Raw genomic sequence first — 27,094 nt, forward strand, 5'->3', positions numbered from 1 at the left:
ATGTGAAGTATGAACAAAATCGGTCCATACATCTCCAAGATATGGTTGCGCACGCATTTGCGCCATCTCTCCCAGGCCCCCCAACACTTCCTTTCCTCCTCTCCACTCTCGCCATTTTTTGTCTCCTGCCCCTCTGGCATGGTCATTGGTCAGGAATAAACCACCGTTTAGAGGCCATTTTTCCCCGCAAAGCGGGGGTTGGCCTTTTCGGGGACCGTGGTTGTTGTTGTTTTTTTGGTCCCCTTTTTTGAAGCAATGTTTTACGGCCGGATGCCCTTCCTGCCGCCAACCCTGTTTGTCGCCTTTTTACGACAAACAGGTAATTACCAGTGAACTGGTCCTCAATTTGCCGACCTCGGAAGGATGACAGGCTGAGTCAACCCCCCTGGCGTTAATTCAGCGATCGACCGGGATTCGAACCCAGGATCCTTGGATCCTAAGCTCAGGATCCATTGGTCAGGAATAAATAAAAAAAACAAACAAAAAAAAAACCACCTTTAGAGGCCATTTTTCCCCGCAAGCGGGGGTTGGCCTTTTTCGGAAACTGTGGTTGTTGTTGTTTTTCGGTCCCCTTTTTGAAGCAATGTTTTACGGTCGGATGCCCTTCCTGACGCCAACCCTTTTTGCCGCCTTCAACGACAAACAGGGAATTACCAGTGAACTGGTACTCAATTTGCCGACCTCGGAAGGATGACAGGCTGAGTCAACCCCCCTGGCATTAATTCAGCGATCGACCGGGATTCGAACCCAGGAGATCCTAAGCCGGCACCCTAGCCGCTAGCCCAACACCAGGGATCTCATTGGTCAGGAATGGAGGACATTAATTAAATAAGCTCTGTCCAACTGACCGATCATCAATCCATGTAGTTTTGTGTACCCAATATTTCAGAAACCGTTTAACATTTAGCTTTCATATTACACAGATCTATTCCTCATACCAAACAAGAGGCGGAAGACCTAGGCCTAGGGTATCAGCTCCTTGTAATCATTTAATTGCCAATCCCCACCATCCCCTCCATGCATGTGATATAAGATATAGAGGAAATCCATGCAATAGATATAATTACCATAAAATCAATTTATCCCCGGGTCCTAGAAAAAACACTACATTTACAAAAGCAAGGCAATTACAATTACAGCATCAAACTACTACTTCTTCTTCATCGGCCCCAATTATTCCCACCTTCTTGTGGATCGGACAAAGGATCATTGCCCAAGTCTTTCACAAACCGTCTAGCCAGGCCTGACATTCTACCGAGATGATTTTGACAGGAAGTAGTCATTTGCTCAGGGTGCCGGTAGTAACTCATTTTACCAATGCTGGCACACCATCCACCAAGGTCTAGCAACGGAAGAGAGGGATCGTCCGGTTTAACATTCTTTTAATGGACAGCACACACGTCGATGCCTCAGCTTACCTCTGAAATAGCATGATGAGGGTTTCACCAGGGTGATGGTTTCTAGCTATGTCGACATTCAAACCCAGGCTAGACAGCTCAGAGGGGAGCGTGCATAGCTCTAGGTCTGGCCTCCAAAGCACACTTGTGCACAAGCACAAACCACATTTCAAATCTGGCCTCCAAAGCCAGTCGCCGACTGGGCATCCTCCGTCGTGCGAAGTCCTTCCTTGGCACACCTGAGCTCCTCACCACATACAAGGCTTTCATCCGCAGCTCAATGGAGTACTGCTCTCCCCTCTGGGCTGGTGCTCCTGCCTCACACCTAGCTCGTCTTCACGCTGTTGAAACCAAAGCATTCAGAATCATTGGAATCTCCCGCGATGAAGCTAACTCCAAGGGCCTCTCACTCACTCACCGCAGGCAGGGTGGTGGTCTTTCCGTCTTCTACCGACTCCTCTCTGGCCTTGCCCCCCAGCTCTCTCTGGGCTCTGTCTCGCAAATATTCCTGCAGGTCGCACAAGATCTGCCTGCAACCCTTTGATGGTTAAACTGCCAAAATCAAGACTCTCTGCTCACCTTCACTCCTTCATTCCTCTTTTCTCCCGCCTCTGGAACAAACTCCTTCACTCTCTTCAAACCCACTCCACCCTCCAGGTCTTTAAAACAGCTGTTCACCACCATCTCTTATCTTCCCCCATCCAAAACCTTGATCTTTTCTATCCCCGCTAAATTTAACCCCAATTCCACTTTTTTGAAATACCAACTTCTGTCTTGGAAGTCCTTGGTGTCCTTGTGTTTTATACTTCTCCCCCCCCCCCCCCCTTCCCACGCCTCCTCCCCCCAAGCCCTCTCCCTCCCACACATCTCCCTGCTCTTAAATGTTGTGTGCTCTCAAGTGTTTGTGTGCTTCCCCTTCTCTTGTCTTCCGCTCCCTCTTTTTATATATTTTGTCTGTCTGGTTGATTTGTTTGTGAAGTAAATGTCAGCTCTTTCACGAGCCTCGATTCAGTATACAAAAAAAAAAAAAAAGGTCACCTTGCCCAAGCCCATTCCGACACAGAACGGACACCTAACTCAGGAGATTTTAATACAACCAACAAGAATGTCTGCTATATATAGTCAAGGCTTTCAGCCAATAGGAGCTCAACATAAACCGTTTAATTATCTCAACTTGTAGTAGCTAAGTACCAAGTAGGGCTACAAAGACACTGAGTGACAACTTCCCCATTCCTCATCCAATGGCTCTGACCAGCAATTCAATCCACCTGGAATGGTCATGTATTGGACTTTTACTTTCATCAGCCATGAAACTGTCGGAATCTGTCCCGTCCCTCAGACATGTGCATAGTCCATGGAAATTGAACAAGATCCAAAGATAAATACAACCCAATCCCACACCAACCCTATCTGTTCCCCCTCCCAATCATATTTTTCCCCTTTCCTCTAAAGTAATCTACCCTACTTTCCATCTCCTATCACCCAATCCTTCAATCTTCTTCTTCTTCTTCTTCTTCTTCTTGACCTTTACCACACCATTTCAGCCTCCTTTGTTGCAGCCATCCTCTAATAATGTCACAGATCTTGATCTCACTACCGATTATCATTTTGCACATCATGGTACCGTACAGTAACGTTACCACCGCTCTCACTTCCATCAAACGTGGCATTTCAATGGATTAAAGTCTTCTCGGGCTCCGCCTTTTTTTCAGTGCCCTTGTCTCAGATCCGTAAATAAGAGCCGATGTTACCATGGTTTTGTGTAATTGCATGTTGGGTATTGAAGGCATCTCCTTACATGCACCACTCCACTCATTCAGCAGCCTTCCTTGCCACTTTTTCCTTATTTCTCAACTACCAGCAAAGACCTGGTGTAGGTGTTGACCCTTTACGTTGATATTCATCCATCTTGGTCCTGCATGAATCAGACATTTCAGTTTTTTCTGTTAAAGTAATTTTGGGTCCATAAGCCTTTTTAGTTCCCCCATTCCAGGCATCATCCTCCCTCGGCTACCGTGCCAGCCATAATGAAGTGCCGATACCTGGTGGAACCAAAAGCTACCCCCTTGAAGCACTCCATTTCTCCAAAAAGGTGTCTGCACTTTTACATGGAAGTGGATTTCCGAGTCCACCACCATCATCGCAAGGTCCTCCAGGAGGCCATAGTACTGTTGCAGTGGCACAAGCAGTTCCCAAGGTGGCTTTATCAAAAGTTATCTCCAAATTAAAGAAAGCACACCATGTTCCGTAATCCCAGTACAAACCGTCCCAGTATCTGTTCATGGCCTGATCGACACGAGCCCGTATGACCATTAAACCGCCCAGGATGACCAGTTGAACCCCTCTGGTCCATTCATAGTTCCTGTAAGCTCTACCAGAAGTCTTCCTTCTCTAAGAGCGGCCTTATTGTGGGGCATACTCCTCCAGCAATAACCCTAACTCGTCCGCTTGTATTCAGACATCCAAACAAGCCATCTTATTCACCCTGATTTCCCAAACAGTTTGGCAGAGGTCTCTGTGAACCATCACTCATATACCTTTCCTCTTTCTACCACAACCTGCATAATACGACTCCAGCTGTGTGACTCCATTTTTTAACAGTCTGGTCCCATGAATACATAAAGTATCAACATTTCTCCGACAGTTAACTCGGCCACCTCTCCGTGCCTTTTGTTAACTCTCCATTTGCGCATGCACTGAGAGCTTACCATTCAAAACAACTCATCGAGGGAGTGAGTTCTCATCTAGTGATTCACCTTTTGGGCAATTTCCTCAACTTTGCCAGACAGTGGGAATCCTTTTGGCCCTCCACTGCCAGGATTTAGTGGAGCGACTCCCAGGCCTCAGGCTAAACAGTCCTCCCACTTTTTGTGGGAGTCTGCATGGCAAAGTGGAATGTAGACTGGAATAGTCACCTTTTAGAACTGGTAACTAGTCTCGTCCTTCAAGGTAGAGGGAGCTCTCGTAATGTATGCAGGTCATTGGGGCTGCATGGTGTTGCCCATGTGGAAAAATACACCGGGTAGTGCCAATCGCCTCTCTGAGCAGCCATTCGATTCTAACCCACAACAGTGAGCATCAGGCTGCATCCACTCCAACATAAAGCCATTCACCATTTAAGGCCCATGCTGGATTACTACATGGAGATGCAACACGTCACACCTCACGCCATGGTCTCGGTCTTTTTCGAGCAAAGCCTGACCGGATCCACCATCCTTTCCTTCCTTCTTTGAGACCTACCAACACCTTCATCCTACCTCCAGTTGAACACATAGCAAATGCAAGGCCTTCCATTATAAATAATAACCCCAACCATTCCTTTCACACCGCGAGTTGCGTAGGAGCTTCCGACGCAGTTTCATTGGCTAAGGAGTACAATCCTGGATGGATCGCCACTCCTAAGCAGGATACTCGAATGGCCTATTACCCAGGTAAGCTGGTACTCATTTTACCGACCTCGGAAGGATGCCAGGCTGAGTCAACCCACCTGGTGTTAAATTCAATGACACGACAGGGGCTCAAACCTCAGCCAGCCACCATCTTAACCGTTAAGCCAACACCAGGCTTTTTATTGTAAATACCGGTATCGTTTCAATAAAATCATGATAACTAGAACGGCACTCGGTAGAGCGAATACCTCCACAAGGCTGAACGGTTTATGTGTTGCATCCCACTGATAGGCCGGATCTGGATTCGGACCCGAACCAAAATCGAATCAGCTTGTTCTCGTCACCGAATCGACTCATCCACCAAGTTTTATCATCACTTGCCCACAACTTTTGGAAATATCATGCTATATAAAATCGTTTTTTTGTCCTTCTTTGCACTCAGTAGAGAGCATACCTTCGCCTGGTTGGCCGTATCACTCAATGGTGAAGAATCATTCAAAAAATTCTCGTATCTGGATCCGTATTCGGGTCTTCACCAAAATTGGAAAATTCGTCCTCGTCACAAACCCAACCTCGCCACCAAGTTTCGCCCAAACACGTCCAAAACGTTTTGAGATATCCTGGTCGCAGACAGACAAACATACAAACAGACAGAGGTGAAAACATAACCTCCGCCCATTTTGGGTGGTGGAGGTAATTGAAGATTTTCCATATTCTTTAGTCTCTGGAACTTTTAACAAATACCTCTGCTGGACAAAGTAATGAAAGAGGAAAAACGAACTGTGTTGCCTTCACACACACACACATTATATATATATATATATATATATGCAAATAAATAAATAAATAAAAATTAAGGACCATTATCAGCATCTGTTTCCCTGCAAACCACGTGACTTAATGCTTATTTTGCAAGTTGAAATAATAAAGATAACTAATCAAAGCATGAATAGAAAGTCATGGCCATCGCCTAAATGTACAGACAAGAGCACATTGATACAAAGAGTTGGACAAACGGCGAGTCGATGTATAGGTGGTCCAGATTTCTTGTTACTCAGGTGTTATAGATTACCTCATTCTATTCATTCTTTCCATTATACATAGGCCATAGCCATGACATGCACACCTTACTGTTTTCATTCACAACACAACCCGACCCTCATGAACATAACAAATTGACATGAGAATGTTTTTGGATACTTGGGGTATTAACAGGAACGTGTGGACCAGCATGGGGTGACGTCACATGATGTTATTGTTAATAAACTTCGACCACAACCGAAAGGAGGTAGTTCGCAATATGATAAAAATAAGCGAATAACCTTTGGACAAAACCGAGAACGACTACATGAGTCGGTCTAGTATAACTCGTGACGTCACGTCCAGAGGCATGACTCTTCTGACGCTCACCTGTCTATGTACCCATTGGTCGTGCCTTGTACCAGGACGTTGTGTCCGCCATGCACCACACCTGGGTCTTGCACATGCATGGGTAACGAGCCATGCCCTGACCGGACTGAACGCCGCTCCGCAAAGAAGGTGTTGCTGTCCATGCCGTTTGAATCCGTGTCCGACTCGAAAGGGCGGCCCGATCAGCGGAGTCCGAGCAGGTACAAGGGTGATGCAAGAAGAAGACGCTCTCACTACCTCCGGCGCAGCTGTGACCTGCGAGAATTCGACAGCAAAGTCAGAACGCCGGGGGGAGCAGGAGGAGGCGGAGGAGGAGGAGAGGAGGGGTGGGAGGGACAGGGGAAGGTCACAAGGTGAGAGGAGGACGAAGAACAGAGGTAGAAATGGAAGAAGGGAAAGTGGAGACTGGAGGGAATTGTTGAGGGATTGAGAGACAAGAGGGAGGAAAAAAAGAGAGTTTATGGTTCACTGAGGTAAATTTGGAAGTGTGGCAGGGCGTGGAGGGGTGGGGTCGCACTGCTGTCACGGTGATGAGTGCGAGGCGTGGCCACGCTATACGGTGAGGGCGGGGCTTGTTTACACTTCCAGTACAGTCTGCAGTGGGGTGTGGCCTTGGGCTTCAACAGAAACTTTCAAACTGAAAAACGATCCTCACTTTTCATGCACGGCCAAAGTTCAGATTTTGAGGTTACTCGGAAACACACACACACACACACACACACACACACACACACACACTACTAAATACTTTACTCAATTACATCAAACGAAATACAATTTGAGTTACCTGGGTTCCGCATCAATGCTTAATTGAGAGCCGTCGGAACAAATATATGGGGACTTGGTCCACGAAAGGTAACCCGAGTAACAATTGAGATTTATGTGGATGCTAATTGACTCCGACAGGTGGACTCCGTTTCACCTTCGATCACCCACTCAAGAAGATGCAACTAACGGGAGAGAGAGAGAGAGATCCCGATGTGTGTACCTGGGTCCCCGCATGGTACCTGTGTCCAGCGATTTCCTTCCTCAACCCAATTAGGAGCGAAGTAAATGATATGGATGGGAATGTGGGACCTTGGGGTTGTACTCAAACTCATAGGACCATCTAAGCCTAAGGTCTATCACATTGGGCAGGTAAACACATTTACAATTCAAACACTTGTTTACACACTAAAGAGGTTTGACCAAATACAGCATTGGTGTCAAGAGGAGGAACTCGAATAGGTAAAGAGCAAAGATCACCATTTGGACTACAAACAACAACAGGCATTTTTAGGCCATTTTCCCTGCTGGAGCGGGGGTTAGCCTTGCGGTCCCCATGACAATCTTCTCCATTTTGCCCTATTTTCTGCATCTCTCCTTGTTAACCCCCTTGCCCGCATTTCCTCTTCCACCATCTTTAGCCAAGTCTTTCTCGGTCTTCCCCGTCCTCTACTTCCTTCTACATTCATTTCCATCACTCTTCTCAACCAGTCACTTTCATCCTTCCTCAACACATGACCAAACCATCTCAACCTGCTCCTCTTCACAGCATCAATCACAGGCTCTATTCCCATCATCTTTCGCAATTCATCATTTGTCTTCCTCTCTCTCAACGATACTCCACACATCCACCGAACCATTCGCATTTCCGCCCTTTCCAGCCTTCGTTGATGCTCTACGTTCATTACCCATGTCTCGCTCCAATAAATCATAACACTTCTCACACATGCAGCATACACCTTTCCCTTCAGCTTCAACGACACTCTCCTCCTCATCAGCACGCCACTCAGTTCCCGAAACTTCTTCCATGCACATCTCACTCAAGCAACCGTTGCCGAGTCTGATCCACCTTCTCCATTCAGCATGTCTCCGAGGTAACAAAATGTTTTCACACCTTCCAGCTTCACGCCGTCTCCAAGATCCAACTCAACATTTCCTCCATTTGCAGCATTTCCTCCATTTCCTCATTTGGACTATCTACCTATAACTATCTACACTCAAAGCCATCCAGGTACAGCCAAGTGGTCAAGGTTCAGGCAAGCGATTCAGGTGCAGCCAAGTGATTCAGGTGCAGCCAAGTGATTCAGGTGCAGCCAAGTGATCCAGGTGCAGCCAAGTGATTCAGGTGCAGCCAAGTGATCCAGATGCAGCCAAGTGATCCAGGTGCAGCCAAGTGATTCAGGTGCAGCCAAGTGATCCAGGTGCAGCCAAGTGATCCAGGTGCAGCCAAGTGATTCAGGTGCAGCCAAGTGATCCAGGTGCAGCCAAGTGATTCAGGTGCAGCCAAGTGATTCAGGTGCAGCCAAGTGATTTATGTGCAGCCAAGTGATTCAGGTGCAGCCAAGTGATTCAGGTGCAGCCAAGCGATCCAGGTGCAGCCAAGTGATCCAGCTAGAGCCAAGTGATCGAGGTGTAGCCAAGTGATCCAGGTGCAGCCAAGTGAACCTTACAACAATTTACAAGAGTTCGCCATTCCGTTGACATAGAAAAAAGAAGAGCAAAAGAAAAAGAAAGACAGAAATAAAAAAATTAATAACTCGTTTGTGATTATAACCCTTGTTTGTGATTATAATAAGTATAATAAATGTGATTATAACATTATTAGTGATTATAATAAGTATAATAAATGTGATTATAACATTATTAGTGATTATAATAAGTGTAATAAATGTGATTATAACATTATTTGTGATTATAATAAGTATAATAAATGTGATTATAACCCTTATTTGTGATTATAATAAGTGTAATAAATGTGATTACAACGTTATTTGTGATTATAATAAGTGTAATAAATGTGATTATAACATTATTTGCGATGATTTGACCTCTTTACCTCCACCATCATCGAAGATGTGCAAAGGTTATGATTTCACCCCTGTCTATTTGTTTGTTTGTCCGTTTTTGTGAACAGGATACCTCAAAAAGTTATGGACGGACTCGGACAAAACTTAGTGGACAGGTTGTTTGTGTGACAAGGATGAATTGATTCGATTTTGGTGAAAATTCGAATATGGATCCAGATACGATGGTTATTTAATTTTTAAATGATTCTTCACAATTGAGATATAGGATCAAAAACTACATATAGCAGGATATTTAGAAAAGTTATGCACGGATTATGATCAAATTTGGTGGACGAGTTGGTTTGACGTCAAGAACAAGCGGATTTGATTTTCGTTCAGGTCCGAATCCAGATCCGGCCCATCAGTGGGATGCAAAACGTAAACTGTTCAACCTGGCGGAGGTATGCTCTCTATCGAGTGCCGTTCTAGTTACCATTGCTCGCTCGAGCCAAGGTGAGGGCTTGTGGAATGCCTGGTCAGGTAGCTAACTGAACTAGTGATAGGAAACGAAGAGTGGCTGTGATTGGGAGGATGTCTAGCTAGGAGGATGTAAGTAATGGGGGTACCGCAGGTATCAACACTTGGAGCATTATTTATTATTCATAAATTACATCAATGATTTGAATTGTGGGTGAAAAGTCGATTTTCTAAATTTGCAGAAGACACAAAACTTGGAGATAAGGTAAATATCAGAGAAGGTGGTGATCAGATTCAGGAAAGTTTATACTTTAATAGATTGGGCATAAGATTGGCAAAGGTAGTTAGTGATGTGGTGGGGATGAGCAAGAATTATGAAAATGGGAATTATATCATGGAATGTGGAAATCATGGAGCATGTTACATATGAGAAGGTAATAGATACCGACGTGGGGGGGTGGGGGGGGGGGGAAGGAGGAATGAGGTCGAAGGCACAGTGCCAAGCAGGTACAGGTAAACAGGGTTTTAAGTTTTCTTTGTAGAATGATAGGAAGCTGCTCGAGTATTGGAAACCTTCATTGGTGATCACCGTGCACGTGTTCCCACTTGAACCCAGGATTGCGCCATTTAGGAATTCCTCCTCCGAGAGAAGCCCCAATCCTCGTCCCCCTTCTTTCTCTCTCGGCGGGCTCTTTGTTACGATGCCAACGTCGCTACGAGATGAAATGGTGAGAGCCAAAGCGCGGGCCCCGGGTAAACAGGTTCAGTTAGCTTTGAGGGTCCGTGGCCCACGGCGTGGCCCACGGCCCACCAAGCTCATGGACCACGCCCTGTTGTCCTTCATCACGTGACTCGGTGCAAGATCATCCGATAGAGACATATATATATAAATATGCTCAAAATGGGATGAGGTGTGAGTACTGCGGTACTCGGGCTGTTTCTATTATCAACATCGGCGACTACTTTATAATCACGATTCAATGGCATGATGCATGTCCGAGTACGGTACCGGGTACGCTACAATGGAACCTTTGTTTTGGACAAACTACAGACACGAGCGAATCCATAATTAAAACATAGGGCAACACCCCGGGCACTCACCTGGTAGAATAAACACTATACTCCACAGACTAAAGGTATTTAAAACCAATTTGAATGGTTTCTAGAAGACTGGGCAGCATGTAAAACCATACTAACATACTCATAAGACTTTAAACAAACAAACAAATACCTATTTTGGGGGGCAACCCCCCTTCCCCCAATCCCATATACCTCCTAAGTCCCCATTTTTTCTAATGCCTTGAACAAACATTGGGACATCATGGGTGATTAAGTTGGGGTGAAGTTTCATCGAAATCGTGTGTGTAGTTTCTGAGAAGGCAAATACCTATTTTGGGGGTCAAACCTCGATTCACTTTGACCCCCATTTTTTAATGCCATGAACAAACTTTCGTCACAACACAACAAATCTCATTTCTGCCAAATTTGGTCGCAATCCCATCAGCGGTTTCGGAGAAGAAGTTTGAAGTGTTTACGGACTGAGGGACGACGCGTCATCGCACATGCTCACCTAACTTCGTTCCAGGTGAGCTAATAATCAGAAACTCGCTCAAGCTTTTGGGTCTCACTATCTGCCATGATCTTTCTTGGGAAAACCACATTTCCAAGCTGGCCTCCAAAGCCAGTCGCCGACTGGGCATCCTCCATCGTGCGAAGTCCTTCCTCGGCACACCTGAGCTCCTCACCACATACAAGGCTTTCATCCGCAGCTCAATGGAATACTGTTCTCCCCTATGGGCCGGTGCTCCTGCCTCACACCTATCTCGGCTTCACGCTGTTGAATCCAAAGCTTTCAGAATCATTGGAATCTCCCGCGATGAAGCTATCTCTGAGGGCCTTTCACTCACTCACCGCAGGCAGGTAGGTGGTCTTTCTGTCTTCTACCGACTCCTCTCCGGCCTTGCTCCCCCAGCTCTCTCTGTGCTCTGTCCCCCAAATATTCCTACAGGTCGCACAAGATCTGCCAGCAATTCCTACAGGTCCCTCTGATGGTTAAACTGCCGAAATCTCGGCTCTCTGCTCACCTTCACTATTTCATTCCTCTTTTCTCCCGCCTCTGGAACAAACTCCCACACTCCCTTCAATCCCACTCCTCCCTCCAGGTCTTTAAAACAGCTGTTCACCACCATCTCTTATCTTTCCCCATCCAAAACCTTGATCTTTTCTACCCCCGCTATTTCACCCCAGATCCACCTTGTTTGAAATTCCAACTTCTTTCCTGGAAGTCCTGGCAGTGTCCATATGTTTTATATCTCTCCCTCCCACCCCCCCCCCTTCCCATGCCCCCCCTAAAGCCCTCTCCCTCCCACAGATCTCTCGATGTCTCCATGTCTCTCGGTCACTGCTCTCAAACGTTGTGTTTGTGTCCTTCCCCCTCTCTCCCCATCTTGTCTACCGCTCCCGATGTTATATGTTTTATGTGTCGGTTTGTCTTTCTGTGTGATTAATGTTCGCTCTTTCACGAGCCTCGATCTTGTATACAAAAAAAAACAAAAAAAAAAAACTCGTGCACACTCTGGAAAAACTTCATTGATTACATCATGGTTTGGTTAAAGTGATGTTAAACACTCTTGCATGATTCCGGAAAAAAATCCCTGAAAAACTCTCGCAGTATCAATGGTGAGGTCGAGATGGGTTTGGGATGATCCCCGAATTGGTCTTGGCTGGGAGGAAAGTGGCACGTGCTGGAGGTCGGTTTCTATTGGGGTAAAGGGTGGTTGGTAGACAAAGAGAAGGATTTGCCTTTTCACAAAAGTAGAGTTAACACACTCAACCTTTGTGTGCGAGTTGTGTTCATTATGATTGTCATTCAGGAAGGAAGAAACGCATCAAGAGCAGCTACTCGGGAAGGAATTAGTGAAGTGCCACCATGTTTATGCCGTTAATCACATGGTCTATGACTATATATACAATATGAGACCGGATTAACCTGATGTTATATGCCCTGGCAGTACGACTACTACTACTACAACTATCACTACGACTACACCACTACTACTATTAGTACGATTACTACTACGTCTACTACTACTACTACTACTACTACTACTACTACTACTACTACTACGACTACTACTACTACTACTACTACTACTACTATTACGACGACTACTACTACTACTACTACTACTACTACTATTACGACTACTACTACTACTACTACTACTACTACTACTACTACTACTACTATGAATACGACTACATATACGACTAGCACTATTACGACTACTACTAGTGCAATTACTACTACTACTACTATGAATACGACTACATATACTACTAGTACAATTACTACTACTACTACTACTACTATGAATACTACTACATATACGACTACCACTATTACTACTAGTACAATTACTACTACTACTATGAATACGACTCCATACACTACGAGTACAATCACTACTACTACTACTACTACTACTACTACTACTATGAATACTACTACATATACGACTATCACTATTACGACTACTACTAGTACTACTATGAATACGACTACATATACGACTACCACTAATACGACTACTTGTAGTACAATTACTACTAAGTATAACGCTTGATCCGATCGGTATAAATTTATTTTCGCTACTACTACCACTATTACGGAAGTCGCTACTACTACCACTATTATGGAAGTCGCTACTACTACCACTACGACTACTACTAGTACTACTATGAATACGACTACATATACGACTACCACTATTACGACTACTTGTAGTACAATTACTACTAAGTATAACGCTTGATCCGATTGGTATAAATTTATTTTCTCTGCAACTGTTGGTCTGTTCAAATGGATACAACATTTTCACCATTGGAGTGCGTCCTCCTGCAGAAAATTTTGATAATTATGACGTCATAGGTCACGTGGTACAGGCGCCATATTGGAAAAACCAAAAAACGTTGCATCTCCATATCTCTGAAACTGCTCCAAAGAAAAAATTGAAACGTGGCTCATTGTAAGGAACTCACCGGGGGAATACTTTTTATATCGATGATGTCATTGAAACCATTCAAGTAGGCTTTACTCAGCAAGAACTGAACAACCTGTAACAACAGATGTAAAGATGATGGGCCCGTTGCATTTGACAAGCATAATAATGCAACAACTGAACAAGCAGGACAATACAACATGCATAATTAATAGGCCTATTGTAATTATCACACACGTCTCCAGTAGCCATCTTGAAAATCGTAATGATTATGGGTAATGGGGGGGGGGGGGGGGGCGGAAAGATATATATAGCCCGTGACGCTGTTGTTGTTGAAAGGGAAAGGTCGAGTGCTTACAGTACACGGGATTTGAACAACAATCTATGAAATTCTCCCCCTCTTAAAATAAGAAACTATTAAGTCCTACAAATCCAGGCCATCAGGTGGTTTTCTATCATGCCCCGATCTGCGCAGTACAAGTGCATAAGGTGTAGTAAGTTCAGGAATCTCCTTTAATCAAGCGGTTTATTAAAGACGATACAAACTCGCAAAGGTGGGCGGTCCGCTTCGAAAGACCGCTTATCCGCTTATCCGCTGCAGCGGACTAACGTTTTCGAAGCGGATAAGCGAATCGGAACAACCCCCGGAAACCGAAGCGGATAAGCGTAAGCGGACTACCGAAAAATTAAAGCGCATCGCGATTCGCCAAATCAGCTGTTAGCCTGAGCCGTTACTCTAGAATTGTGAATATTTATTTAAGTGAATAATAAGTGAAAACTGAATATTTTATTGGACGCTAGAGCGGCAATAACGTCAAGATGGAGAGATTTCTGACTCTCCAGCCCAGCGGCAGTGCCAGGGACAGGCACACGAGCGACGCAAACCAGCAGTCCCAGCACCCCAGCCCGGCTCGAGCAGTACGGACTACCCGTTCGCCATGGAGGAGGGGCAGGAGGAGGAGAACCTCGAGGAGAAGATCAGGGAAGAGGTCATCAACAACTGGTCGAGGAAGCCGCTGAGGGGGAACCCGGGGCTCTCGCCCAATCTCTTCCCGCTCGAGTTCCGTGATGCTTGGGTAACTCTGTTTCTCAGGCATAACACGCCGCTCCCGAGCTCTGCCTCGGTCGAGCGCGTGTTCAGCTACGGGTCGGACATCCTCAGGCCTAAGAGGTCGGCCCTGGCTGCACCGAACTTCGAGGCCCTCGTCTTCATGAAGGGCAACCTCCAAATCCTCAAGAAGGCCCACGAGGTGGAGGAGGAAGACGAGGACTAGTCAACAGACTGCTAGTCTGTTGACTAGTAGACTCTCTTGTCAAAGAAAGGACGGGCAAATTGATTTTTCTTTAATGTAACTTGCATATATTAAAATTATATTTAAATTAACTGTAGAGTAGAGTAGAGTCGAGTGGAAAACTTTATTTCAATAAATTTTGAATAAATTTTATTTAAATAAAAATGTATATTTTTGATCTTAAAAGCTTTGTTTGTCTTTGTAGTAGTTAGAAATGGCTATTTAGGCTTAAAAAGCATTAAATTCCCTTTAGAAACGTCAAAAACCGCTTTAAAAACGTCGAAGCGCTTTTAAAAAATCGAATCGAAGCGGATAAGCGGATAACCGGTAAGCGGACTAAGATTTTCGGCCGCTGAAGCGGATAAGCGAATCGGACTACACGGGCTGGCGGAGCGGATAAGCGGTAAGCGGACTTAACATTTTCCGAATCGCGCCCACCTTTATACAAAGCTCTCACAGAGCACACGGCCATCATGACGAGCCGCCATTAACCACTGAAGCCACGCCCCCAGACGTCACTACGCAGTACGTAGTACCAATCACAACATCTCCCTTTCATTGAAATTATTATGTTTGTATGCAACAAAACACTACTAAACTAAATCAAAATAATAAACACAATCAGACACAACTTGCACCACACATGTATGGGATCTGGGGTTACTGTTATAACTCTTAACCAAAATGTAATTACTGCTCAGTATGATTAGCTAAAACAGAGAACACACAGAATCATTCCAATCAACGGATTGTCTCTGCACCAATATTACAAGGGCTGATTTCTGGTGGTCGTTATTCACTATCACGATATCTCAATGGTTTTCGAATCACACGGCCTGATCTGGTCGAGTACGGAGAGTTGTCCGGCCTTGTTGTCTCAGCACTCTCGTCATCCTTGGAGCTGGAGCAGCCGTTAGTTTCCATTGCTGAAGCGTTGTTGTTGAAATGTACGTGTCGAGCAGTTGGTGGACTTTGATGTGTTGGTTGGGTCGGTTCGTCCTTCCACTTGGCGCCACAATCGGGTGGATGAAGTTCACGCAAGTGTGCCCTGGTTCTTCGAAGATGCGTCCCATTAGGCGTCTGTACTATATACGAGCGGGGTTCATTACAGCAGGCCACAACTTTCCCGGGGTGCCATTGGTGCGTGTCCTTGTTTAGAATCCGAACCCGATGTCCAATAGCCAATTCAGGTAATTGCGGCCCAGCCGTTCTGTTGTATTGCTTCGCCATCCGGTCTCCACGTTCCTTCAATCGTTCCTGAATTTCCTGATGTCTTTGTTGTGCAGGAACCAACAGACGACTTGGTAGGTTGGTGCATATGGGCCGGTTGAACAGCATTTCGCTTGGACTTGGGAGGTGGGAATCTACAGGTGTGCACCTCAGGTGTTGTAGTGCAATATCTATGTCACTCCCTAATCGAATACACTTTTTGATCATGTTCTTCACTGTTTGAACTTGTCTCTCAACCAATCCATTACTGCGTGGATACCTCGGCGATGTTGTCGTGTGTTTTACATTCCATTTGGTACACATATCACGGTACGGCTTACCCACATATTGAGGTCCATTGTCCAATATGATCTCCAGAGGTGGGCCGAACATACTGAAACATTCAGATGTGGCCTTGGCTACTGCACTGCTCGTCGTGTATTCCATTCTCTTCACAACTGGGTACTTGGTGTAATAATCCGTCACCAAGAGGTACGTCTGCCCGTGTAGCTCACACATATCACTGGCTACCTTTGTCCATGGTACCGCTGGTATCTCATGAGCTATCATAGCCTCACGCCTTTGTTCTGGTTGGTTCTCTTGACATGCCTTACATGTTCTGACAGCTCTCTCAATGTCCAGATATATACTTGGCCAGTAAACACATTCGTGTGCTAGACGTTTTGTCTTTTCGATCCCCATGTGCGCCTCATAGAGCTGGTCGAGGATATCCTTCCATAGCTGCTCTGGAATTAGTACCTGTCGACCTTTGAAGAGAACACCGTCACAAATACCAATTTCATCACGGTATGGCCAGTACGGATGTAGGTCCACAGGCAGCTCTGTAATCCTAGCAGGCCACCCTCGATGTTCAACCTGCTGCAATGCTCGAAAGGTTCTATCAGCCTTTCCACACTCTCCGAGTTGGTCCTGTTTCCTTGAGCTGAAATCAATGAGGTCAAAGTGATGATGATCATCCACATCATCAAGCTCAATACCATCTACACGTGTGTCCAACTGCAGTTCCTGATTGTTCTCTGGGTTCGGTAGCCTCGACAGCATGTCTGATAGCATCATCTCACGGCCGGCCTTATACTCCAGATCAAAATCATAGCCTTGGATTTTCACAAGAAGGCGCTGAAGCCGTGGAGGGGTGCTTGTAAGCGGTTTGTTGATGATCATGACCCATGGTTTGTGGTCTGTGTATATCTTGAAGCGTTTCCCAAACACATAAGTATAGAACTTCTGTATGCCAGCAACAAGGGCCAGGGTTTCTCGTTCAATGTTTGAATATGCAGACTGAGTGGGTGTCAGAGTACGTGACGCAAAAGCAACAGGCTTGTCATCCTGCAAAAGGCATGCACCCAGTCCCTTCTGTGACGCATCTACTTCCAAAACTGTCTCCTTGTCATGATGATAGTATGTTAGACAGGCGTCTGCATCAACACTCTGTTTCAGTTGCTCAAATGCAAACTGATGGTCTTCCTGCCACATGAATGGCACTCCATTCTTCAGTAAATCTCGGAGGGGTGCCACTTTATCCGCAAAGTGGGGAATATGTGGTGACAGATAGCTCATCAGTCCAATGAATCGGCTCAGGTCTTCCTTATCCTGCGGTGACGGCATCTTCCGGATGTCGCAGATCTTCCCAGGATCTTCGTGACCCTCTCTTCGTGCTACTTTCATCAGGTTCAGAAGATTACGATCATGCTCTCTTCAGTTCGTCCTGATACTGCCACATCATCGGAGATACCAATACAGCCTGGTGCTTGCTCGAGTATGCGGTCCATGGCTTGCTGGAACAGATCCTGGCTGACACATAACCCAAAAGGCAATCTCTTGAAGCACAAGTGCCCAAAATGTGTGCGGAATGTGGTCAAATCCTGGCTTTCCTCGTCCGGATGCACAGCCCAATAACCAGCCCGAGCATCTAATTTTGAGAATATTATCCGAGCAATATTCGAGTCCGAGCAATCACAACATAACGGGTAGTACCAATCACAACATAAGGGACATTCTTCGGAGTGCTTTCAACCTCAGAGAAACCGGCTGCATCTTCCTTTCCAGTTGTGAGCTGATTGGGTGACGGAACCCCCCAGATTGCGTCCGTGACTAGTTCAGGAGGATCTATGCCACCATAGCTTTGGACCTCACCACATGGTGCCAGGTCACGCAAAGTCACAGTTGTCTCTTTACCACCAGGGTAACGCACATGAGCATACTGAGGGTTTGCCTCAAGCAGTTCCACCTCAATGAGTGGGTCATACTTCGATTGTCACACAAAACGTTTCAAGAGAACAGGTCCAGGTGAGGAAAGCCATGTCAGAATTGAACAGCCACATGTAGACCGACATTGATAATTTAAAAATTGCTCGTGTGGAGTAACATTGGTAGCAGTCGAGAGTAAGTGAACTTATAGAATGTAATGCATCTAACAGAACGTCCTCCCATTGAGGGCTTGATAGGCCTCGGGATTTGAGACCAGAGTAATATTCTTCCAAATCACACCGTTGAAACGTTCACACCGGCCGTTCTCTTTGGGATTGTATGAGTTAGTACGACTGGTCGAGACACATGAGTGTAGGAAGTGCTTCAATTCTGTTCACATAAAGGAATTCCCCGTCAGAATGTATGCAAGCCGGCATACCAAATATAGCAAAGAGTTGACCAAGACATCTAATGACGGTGCAAGTCGTCATGTCAGGACAAGGAAAGGCGAATGGGAAACGAGAGAACTCATCTATCACAATAAGCAAGTCGTGGTTAGCTGTAGTTAAGGGCCCCTTAAAATCTATACTGAGTCTTTTAAAGGGCTGTGTAGTTTTTATCAAATGTGACTGTTGCGGTTGATGGAATCGTGGTTTGCACTCGGCAAACACTGGACAGGAGGCCGTTACCTTCTTCACATCCTCAACAGAGAAGGGAAGATTCCGAGTTCTTACGAAATGTACCATCCTTGTGATGCCCGGGTGACAGAGAATTGTGCAATTTGATCAATGCGTCCGTGCTGATTGCCGAGCAGTATTTCCTGGATAATGTGTCCACCACTATGTTCTCGCTCCCGGGTCGGAACTGCATGTCGAAGTTGTAACAGGCAAACTCGATCCTCCATCTTTTTATTTTATAATTTTTGATCTTGCCCGATTGTTTGAAGTCGACCATGAAGGCTACGGACTTCTGATCGGTGATCAGGGTGAAGTGGCACCCAGTCAGATAGTGTCGCCACTTGTGCAATGATTCAACAATAGCATAGGCCTCTTTCTCCACTGAACAATGTTTGCGTTCACTCGCATTCGGTGTCCGAGAGAAAAATGCCACAGGTCTTCCGGCTTGATTAAGAGTGGCGGCGATCGCATTGTTTGAAGTATCCGTCTCGACAACAAATGGGACAGATTCATTGATAGAATGAACCACTGATTTTTCCACGTCTGCTTTTCGATCTTTGAAAGCTTGTTGGGCTGCATTCGACATAGGAAAATAACGAACCTGAACAAGGGGGATTACCTTCTCAGAGTAGTTAACAATCCACCAAGAGTAGTACGAAAACATGCCCAGTGCTCGACGCAGAGACCCCATATCCACTGCAAGGGGAAGATCCCGGAGGGGTCGAAGTCTCTCTGGTTCAAGCCTAATTAACCCATTTGAGATTGTATATCCCAGGAGATGAACTGTGACTACAGAGAATGAACATTTATCAGGGTTGAAGGACAAGTTGAATTTTATGGCAGCGTCGAGAAAAAGTCGTAGTCAACTTGTGGCCCTGAATGGGTTTCTCTCATCTCCCCCTTCCTGTTCAGGCTGGAGTTCCCCAAGGCAGTGTTCTGGGCCCTGTGCTTTTTCTGGTCTTCATCAATGATCTCTCTGACTCTCTTGAAAATCCTCTCTATCTCTTTGCTGATGACGCCACTCTCTGCCGCTCCATTCCTCATCCCTCAGATAGGCAGTCTGCAGCCTCCTCACTCTCTGCAGACCTGGACAAAATCACAGACTGGTCAAACAAGTGGAACATATCTTTCAATCCTGACAAATCTCACACTCTTACTATGTCTCTCCGAAAAGACCGACTGGACAACCCTCCCATCTACTTTCTGAACAATCCTCTCCAAGAAGTTCTGTCACTCAAGCTTTTGGGTCTCACTATCTGCCATGATCTTTCCTAGGAAAACCACATTTCCAATCTGGCCTCCAAAGCCAGCTGCCGACTGGGCATCCTCCGTCATGCAAAGTCCTTCCTTGGCACACCTGAGCTCCTCACCACATACAAGGCTTTCATCCGCAGCTCAATGGAACTGTTCTCCCCTCTGGGCTGGTGCTCCTGCCTCACACCGAGCTCGGCTTCACGCTGTTGAAACCAAAGCTTTCAGAATCATTGGAATCTCCCGCGATGAAGCTAACTCCGAGGGCCTTTCACTTAATCACCGCAGGCAGGTTGGTGGTCTTTCCGTCTTCTACCGACTCCTCTCTGGCCTTGCCCCCCCCCCCCCCAGCTCTCTCTGGGCTCTGTCCCCCAAATATTCCTACAGGTCGCACAAAGTCTGCCTGCAACCCTCTTATGGTTAAACTGCCAAAATCAAGATCTCTGCTCACATTCACTCCTTCATTCCTCTTTTCTCCCGCCTCTGGAACAAACTCCCTCACTCTCTTCAATCCCACTTCTCCCTCCAGGGCTTTACAACAGCTGTTCACCACCATGTCTTATCTTCCCCCATCCAAAACCTAGATCTTTTCTAGCCCCGCTAATTTCACCCCAGATCCACTTTTTTGAAATTCAAACTTCTTTCCTGGAAGTCCTTGCAGTGTCCTTGTGTTTTATACTTCTCCCACCCCCCCCACACCCACCCATATCTCCTCCCCCCAAGTCCTCTCCCTCCCACAAATCTCCCGATGTCCCTGCTCTCAAATGTTGTGTTTGTGTGCTTCCCCTTCTCTCCCCATCTTGTCTACCGCTCCCCATTATTATATGTTTTATGTGTCTGTTTGATTTTTTTGTGTGATAAATGTTAGCTCTTTCATGAGCCTCGATCCTGTATACAAAAAAACTATCAAAAAAAAAAAAACCTGTAACAAAAGATGGAAGGATAGGCCCGTCGCATTTGACAAGCATAATAATGCAACAAGCAGAACAAATACAACGCATAATAATTAGTAAGCCTTCCGTAATGATCACAAACACATCCAGTAGCCATCTTAAAATTCGTAATGATTATGGGTAATGAGGGGAACCAGAAATAAACACGGAGGTATATAATAAACCTGGAGAGCCAATGACGGCTGTCGGCTGAAGCTAGCGGAAGTTGCTTGGCTGCCATATTGGGAAGCCGATTGTGTCTGCGTCCGTGTTTGATCTCACAATCAGCTGATCTCACAATTTCTGATTCATTTTGGATGCTTACCGACTGTAAGGAGTCTTATTTGTGAACGCGCTGTTTCAAAATGCCACAGTGTGTTGCATTTGACTGCACAAATACCTCAGGGAAGGCCTCCACATGCACATTTCACAAGTAAGTGACAAACCGCGATCGCGGGTGTTCTGCTTTTTCAGTTTTTGGCGTGGTCACGGTGGTGGGGCTAGGTAATTAAGTTTCAATGTAGTTTCAATGAAGTTTGAACACTGTGTTTGAATTTGATGATGTTAGACCACGCGCAGGGTGTGCAATACGACACAGATCTCAAATATAACTGTATTGTGTATTCACTAGGGCTATGTGAGTATGTCAGACTGATGTCTGATTGACTCATTCATTGATTCAGATTGAAGTATCGAGATTGACTCGTCAGCTCGTGATCATTGTCAAGTGATTTAATTTGTGATGAGCTTAACTTAATTGTCCAGTCTACTACTGTCAGGGTTTCCATGCCCTCCTGTGTCACTCGTGAGCAGAAAGAGCAAATGGGGGTTACTTGTGGAAGGTACGAAAGTCCGACACATGGCAAACATTAGCAGATGAAGTTGTATTTAACTATACATATGAAACTCAAAATATTATTTTGATATGGAGTCGTTTTGACTCGGATGTTTTGACTGCCCTCTGAGGTTTTGACCCGTGTTACATATTTATGTGAATTACCATTCAGGTCTTTGCTTATCCGTGTGTAGTATATTAAGTTGTTGTGTAGTTGTTGTGGTTGGAGGGTCAGGAGCCCTTCTGAGGGAGTGGCCGGAAACGGAAGTGACCGGAAACGGAAGAAGAAAAGACACGAGGGAACAGGACGAGGATTCTTCTTGATCTTCCTCGCCCCGCGACGACAAAAGGTGGAATCGACCTCGCGCTGCGTGGAAAACAGAGGCGTTCCGAAACCCGTTTGGCGAGAGGAGTTACCTGGACGCGTAACTACCTTTTGACCCGTCAAGTCCCCGTGAGTTCGTGCACGGAACCAAGCGGTCGCACGCTGGGCCACGCGCGCGTTGCAAACCGCGCTTGGTTTTGCCCCGTCTACAAGGACGCGTACGGGTCGCACTTTGGGGCCTCGCGCGCGTTGGAAGCCGCGCTGGATTTTGCCCCGTTGCTTGGCAAGGAGGGGCGCTGCAGCAGCTGTCCCCGGTACGAGACGGCACGTTTGGAGCACGTCCGCCCGGGGTTCGTTCAACCGCCCGTGTGCGGAGACGAGAGACATTGTGAGGAGCAGAGACCGAAAGGGGGTGTAAGTACTCACCGGGACACACCTGTATAAGATGGCCATCTTAATCATAGGGAATTGATTGTGAATTGGGAATTGGTGATGATTATGTATTGTTGATTGCTCGGGGAAAATCTCAGTGGTTGTGTTCTTGAAATATTGTTGATGGTTGTGTCATTGAAATTGTTTGGTATCATTACCATAGAAATATATCCTTGAACGTCAGTTGTCTCTGGGGTGAAATTCATATGGCTTGCGTGGCGAAAGCGCATATATAATACAGCTTTCTGGCGAAGTTCCTCTCACGGTCCGGGGGTCACTGGGACCAGGTATTCACCGAGGGGACCACGTAACACCCGCAACCACATTTTGTGACCACAATGTATTTTGTTTCAAGGTTTCCAAAGGATAAGAACTTGTGCTCTCGATGGACATCTGCCCTGAGAAGGGAGTCCTTCTACCCCACCCCAGGCACCACAGTTCTGTGCAGTGATCACTTCAATGAGAGTGACTTCGACAGGACTGGTCAAACCGTCCGACTGAAGCCGAAGTACTCGAAGTACTCGATGCATGTCACATGCTTAAACTTGCAAGAAACTGTCTTGGATCCATGAAAATGATGGAGGATGGCAACAAAAAAGTCATCGCGTGGAAATACATCCAGGCACTCTTTGATCTGCAGAAGAGGGAAGCCTTGCGTCTGGGAAATAAGCTCTCCCGGAAACACATCGAGTGGAAGAGCAATGTCATGAAGGTGGACACAGCCGCTCAGACATTGAGCACTAGTGTGGCAGATGCAATTCGGTTTTGCAGGGACACTTTGCAACTATCAGAATTTCAGGGCAGTGAGGCTACCTGCCAATACATTGAAACATTGGACAAACTGTTTGACATTCTAAATTCTCGCAATCCATTGGCACGAAACTACAAGGCACCACTCATGACATCACGAGAAGGACTTTTCCTGCCATTCCTGGATACTGCCTACAGTTACTTGTCCAACATCAAAAACATGAATGGTCAAGTTATGACCAATACGCGTTTGAAAACCCCCTTCATTGGTTTCATGATCTGCATAGAGAGTGTCACAATTTTGTATTTCACATATGTCAAACCTGCCTCATCTCCCCTGCGATACCTGCTCACGTACAAAATGAGCCAAGACCACATTGAACTTTTCTTTGGAGCGGTCCGCATTGCATGTGGAAGTGGGAATAACCCAACGGCCCGGCAGTTTGTTGCCGCATATAAGCGCCTCTTGATGCGACATGACATCAAGTCGGCAAGTGGGTTGCCCTTTGTCTGATATGGCGAGTTCACCAACACTTCATGTAAATATTTAAACTGTAAAAGATGTGTTGCATGAGATGTCTATATCTCCGCTCCATTATTCATGTAACAATTACCATGTCCTGCTGAACGTTCCATTGCAACATGTAAGTCTTGTATGTTATGAATAGCAAAAACTTCCGAAACCCAAGAATTGTGTGGGTTAACTACATGACAGCGTTTCATGTCATTTATGTGACTGGTTTCTAACATCTCGGTAATAGAAACATACACATCTTAGTTACAATATAATGACTGAATTAAGTAACATCATATAACATGACAACAAATCAGATCTTTATATTGAGTAATATTATAGTTATAGAACAAGCCAAAGAATGGCAAACGACGATGTACCTCAATTTTATAGATTTCTAGAAAGCTTTCGACTCCTTGCCCAGAGAAAGTCTGGGTCATAATGAAGAAATACAGCATACCTGGAAAATTAGTGAACCTTGTAAAAGCCCTTTACCAAGACTTTCAATGTGCGGTCGTCGACCAAGGTGAAACAGAATGGTTCAAGGTGAAGACAGGAGTTAAACAGGGGTGTAACATGTCAGGATTCTTATTCCTACTAGTGGGTGATTGGGTCATGAGAAGGACGATAAAGAACACCGAGCGGTCATTTTGGGCACTTTTTTTTCAAACAAGCTCTAAACCATTGGATTCCCCAGGAAAAATGCGTCTAGAATCAACTTCAAACTTAATGAACACCATTTCCTTAAAGAACGGGATTCTGAGCCCGAATATCAGTTCAAATATTAGTATTCTATATTAATTAAATAGTCGGCGGTCCTAAAATTCGCTCCAGCTGCATCATCAGTGCGCCACGCCTTTGCTTTGACAGGCTTTGTTTACAAAACAATCGGCTTCCCAATATGGCCGCCAGACTATTTCCGGTGGCTTCACGGCGGTTAATGCTGCGAGGTGGCCAATTGGCTCTCCATATTATATACCTCCGTGGAAATAAATAGCCCAGACGCTATTAGTATTGTTGTTGTTGTTGTTGTTGTTGTTGTTAAAAGGGAGTGTCAAGGGCTTACAGTACACGAGATTTGAACGACAATCTATGACAAATGCTTAGTCTGATCAGTTCAAAATTTATTGAGTGTTATCTACGGCTTTACGCAACAATTATATTAGAGATTAAAAATTTATGATGTCATCGCTCACGTGGTCTGGCAGCCATATTGGCTCAAACCCCAAAAAAACCTTCAAAAACAGAGTTGGCTCACACCAACTTGACTGCGCAGGGTAAGTATTCTATGAATACCATGTAGTTAATTAATGAATCCTTGTCTAGTTAATCACAGTGAAATGATCTCTGCAACGCGTTACTTCATCATGCTCATATTCACAGGTTATTAAACGGTGAACATTTCCAAATAAACCAAGACCGCCATTGTTATAAATGGTTGTCACCTCCGGTGTAGCGGAACGACCTGCGATTCAGGACTAATTGTGGATCGGGTGAGGGTCACCTGTACGGCATGCTGATGCGCGGTGTGCACAGAAGTCAGAACACCCAGGACGGTGAGTCCCCGGGAGGAGGCCGGGCTTGGACATGTTTAAATCTGCGGTGCGTGATGGAGGGCGGGATGCGGGAGTCTCGTACCGAAGATTTATTTATTATTTTCCACGCCCCGCATGCTCCTGGTCCCTGGAATGTTACCAGGCGGTGTGGAATTCCCTGCACGGGTGTGAAATGATCTCTCGCTCACCAGAATGTCCGAAGCGATGGAGATGGAGCATCCTGAGTTGTAAAGTCGATCGATCTAAACATCGAATGAAACAGGAAGTATTTCGGGAATCGTTCTGATTGATTAACAACATCGATTATATTATCAACTATGATACTGATAGGGAAGAATGCAGGCCTCCACGTAATGGTGCGTTCAATGCATCTGCCACTCTCTTTACACCTCTCTATCCCATACTCTATGTACTATGTAATAATAATAATAATAATAATAATGCATTTATTTTATATAGCGCTTTTCAGGAAGCCCAAAGACGCTTTGACAGAGTGCAAAACATAATGCATAGCAAAACATAAAAACAATTGCAAAAAAAGAAGAATCAATAGGGAAATATTCAAAGCACAAAGGAGGGAGAAGGAGAGGAGATAGTCAGGGGTTAGATGCTGTGGGTTAAATGTTGAATGCAGTGTTGAACAGGTGGGTCTTGAGTGATGTTTTGAATGTGGTGAGTGAGGAGGAGTCTCTGATGGTGTGAGGTAGCGAGTTCCAGAGGGTGGGAGCAGCGATGGAGAAGGCCCTGTCCCCCCAGGATCTAAATTTGGTCCGGATGGGGGGGGGGGGGGGGGGGCGTCAGGAGGTTGGTACCAGCAGAGCAGAGGTTGCGGGTGGGAGTGTGTCTGGAGAGGAGGTCAGCCAGGTAGGATGGGGCCAGGTTATGGAGGGCTTTGTAGGTCAAGAGGAGGATTTTGTACTGGATTCTCTGGGAGATGGGGAGCCAGTGAAGCTTGTAAAGGACGGGGGTGATGTGGTCATGGGTCCGGGAATGGGTGAGTAGACAGGCAGCGGAGTTCTGAATGTATTGGAGTTTATTGGTGATTGTTGAGGGTGAACCATAAAGGAGGCTATTGCAGTAGTCCAGACGGGAAGTGATGAAGGCGTGGATGAGGGTTTCTGCAGCCACGGAGGAGAGGGATGGACGGAGACGGGCGATGTTTTTCAGGTGAAAGAAGGCTGTCTTTGTGATCTGTTTAGTGTATTTGTCGAAGGAGAGGGTTTGGTCAAAGATGATGCCAAGATTCCGGATGTGAGGGGAGGTGGATACTGGGAAACCGTCGATGTGGAGGGCAAAGTTATGGGTGGACTTGGTGAGCGTTTTTGGGCCAATGATGATTATTCCAGATTTATCACAGTTAAGTTTGAGGAAGTTGATTTGAAGCCAGGATTTTATTTCAGTGATGCAGTTTGTCAGGATAGAGTGGGTGGCGGTGGAGATGGACTTGGTGGAGATGAAAAGCTGGATGTCATCGGCGAAGCAGTGGAATTGGAGACCATGACGGCGGATTAAGTGACCGAGGGGGGACAGGTAAAGGATGAAGAGGAGGGGGCCAAGAACTGAACCTTGGGGGACACCTTGGGGGAGGGGAGCAGTGGGGGATTTGCAGTTATTGATGGAGATGAACTGACGTCTGTCAGAGAGGTATGATTTAATCCAAGAGTGCCG

At 45.8% G+C, this 27,094-nt stretch overlaps 1 protein-coding gene and 2 long non-coding RNA genes across 3 annotated transcripts in view; 1 reads left to right on the forward strand and 2 right to left on the reverse strand.

Annotated features, from left to right (window-relative positions):
• LOC137413576 (dystonin-like) overlaps positions 1–6,683 on the reverse strand; it is a 72,550-nt gene extending 65,867 nt beyond the window's left edge. The window contains exon 1 of the mRNA XM_068099009.2: positions 6,197–6,683. Coding sequence (XP_067955110.2) covers positions 6,197–6,339 — 143 coding nt within the window. The 5' untranslated portion in view covers positions 6,340–6,683. The remainder of the gene's footprint in view (positions 1–6,196) is intronic.
• A 5,330-nt stretch (positions 6,684–12,013) lies between these two features.
• Positions 12,014–25,574, reverse strand: LOC137413577 (uncharacterized). Its single transcript, XR_010981703.2, has 3 exons — positions 25,375–25,574; positions 13,486–13,560; positions 12,014–12,202 (listed from the first exon to the last, which is right to left on the reverse strand). It is a non-coding gene; the product is annotated as an uncharacterized LOC137413577 (long non-coding RNA).
• On the forward strand, positions 25,078–25,703 carry LOC137413578 (uncharacterized). The gene is made up of 3 exons (XR_010981704.2): positions 25,078–25,147; positions 25,254–25,426; positions 25,569–25,703. It is a non-coding gene; the product is annotated as an uncharacterized LOC137413578 (long non-coding RNA).
• The last annotated feature ends 1,391 nt before the right edge of the window (positions 25,704–27,094 follow it).

This window comes from Myxine glutinosa, chromosome 13 (genome assembly GCF_964187855.1).
Source record: "Myxine glutinosa chromosome 13, kmMyxGlut1.1, whole genome shotgun sequence".
Classification (NCBI taxonomy): Eukaryota; Metazoa; Chordata; class Myxini; order Myxiniformes; family Myxinidae; genus Myxine; species Myxine glutinosa.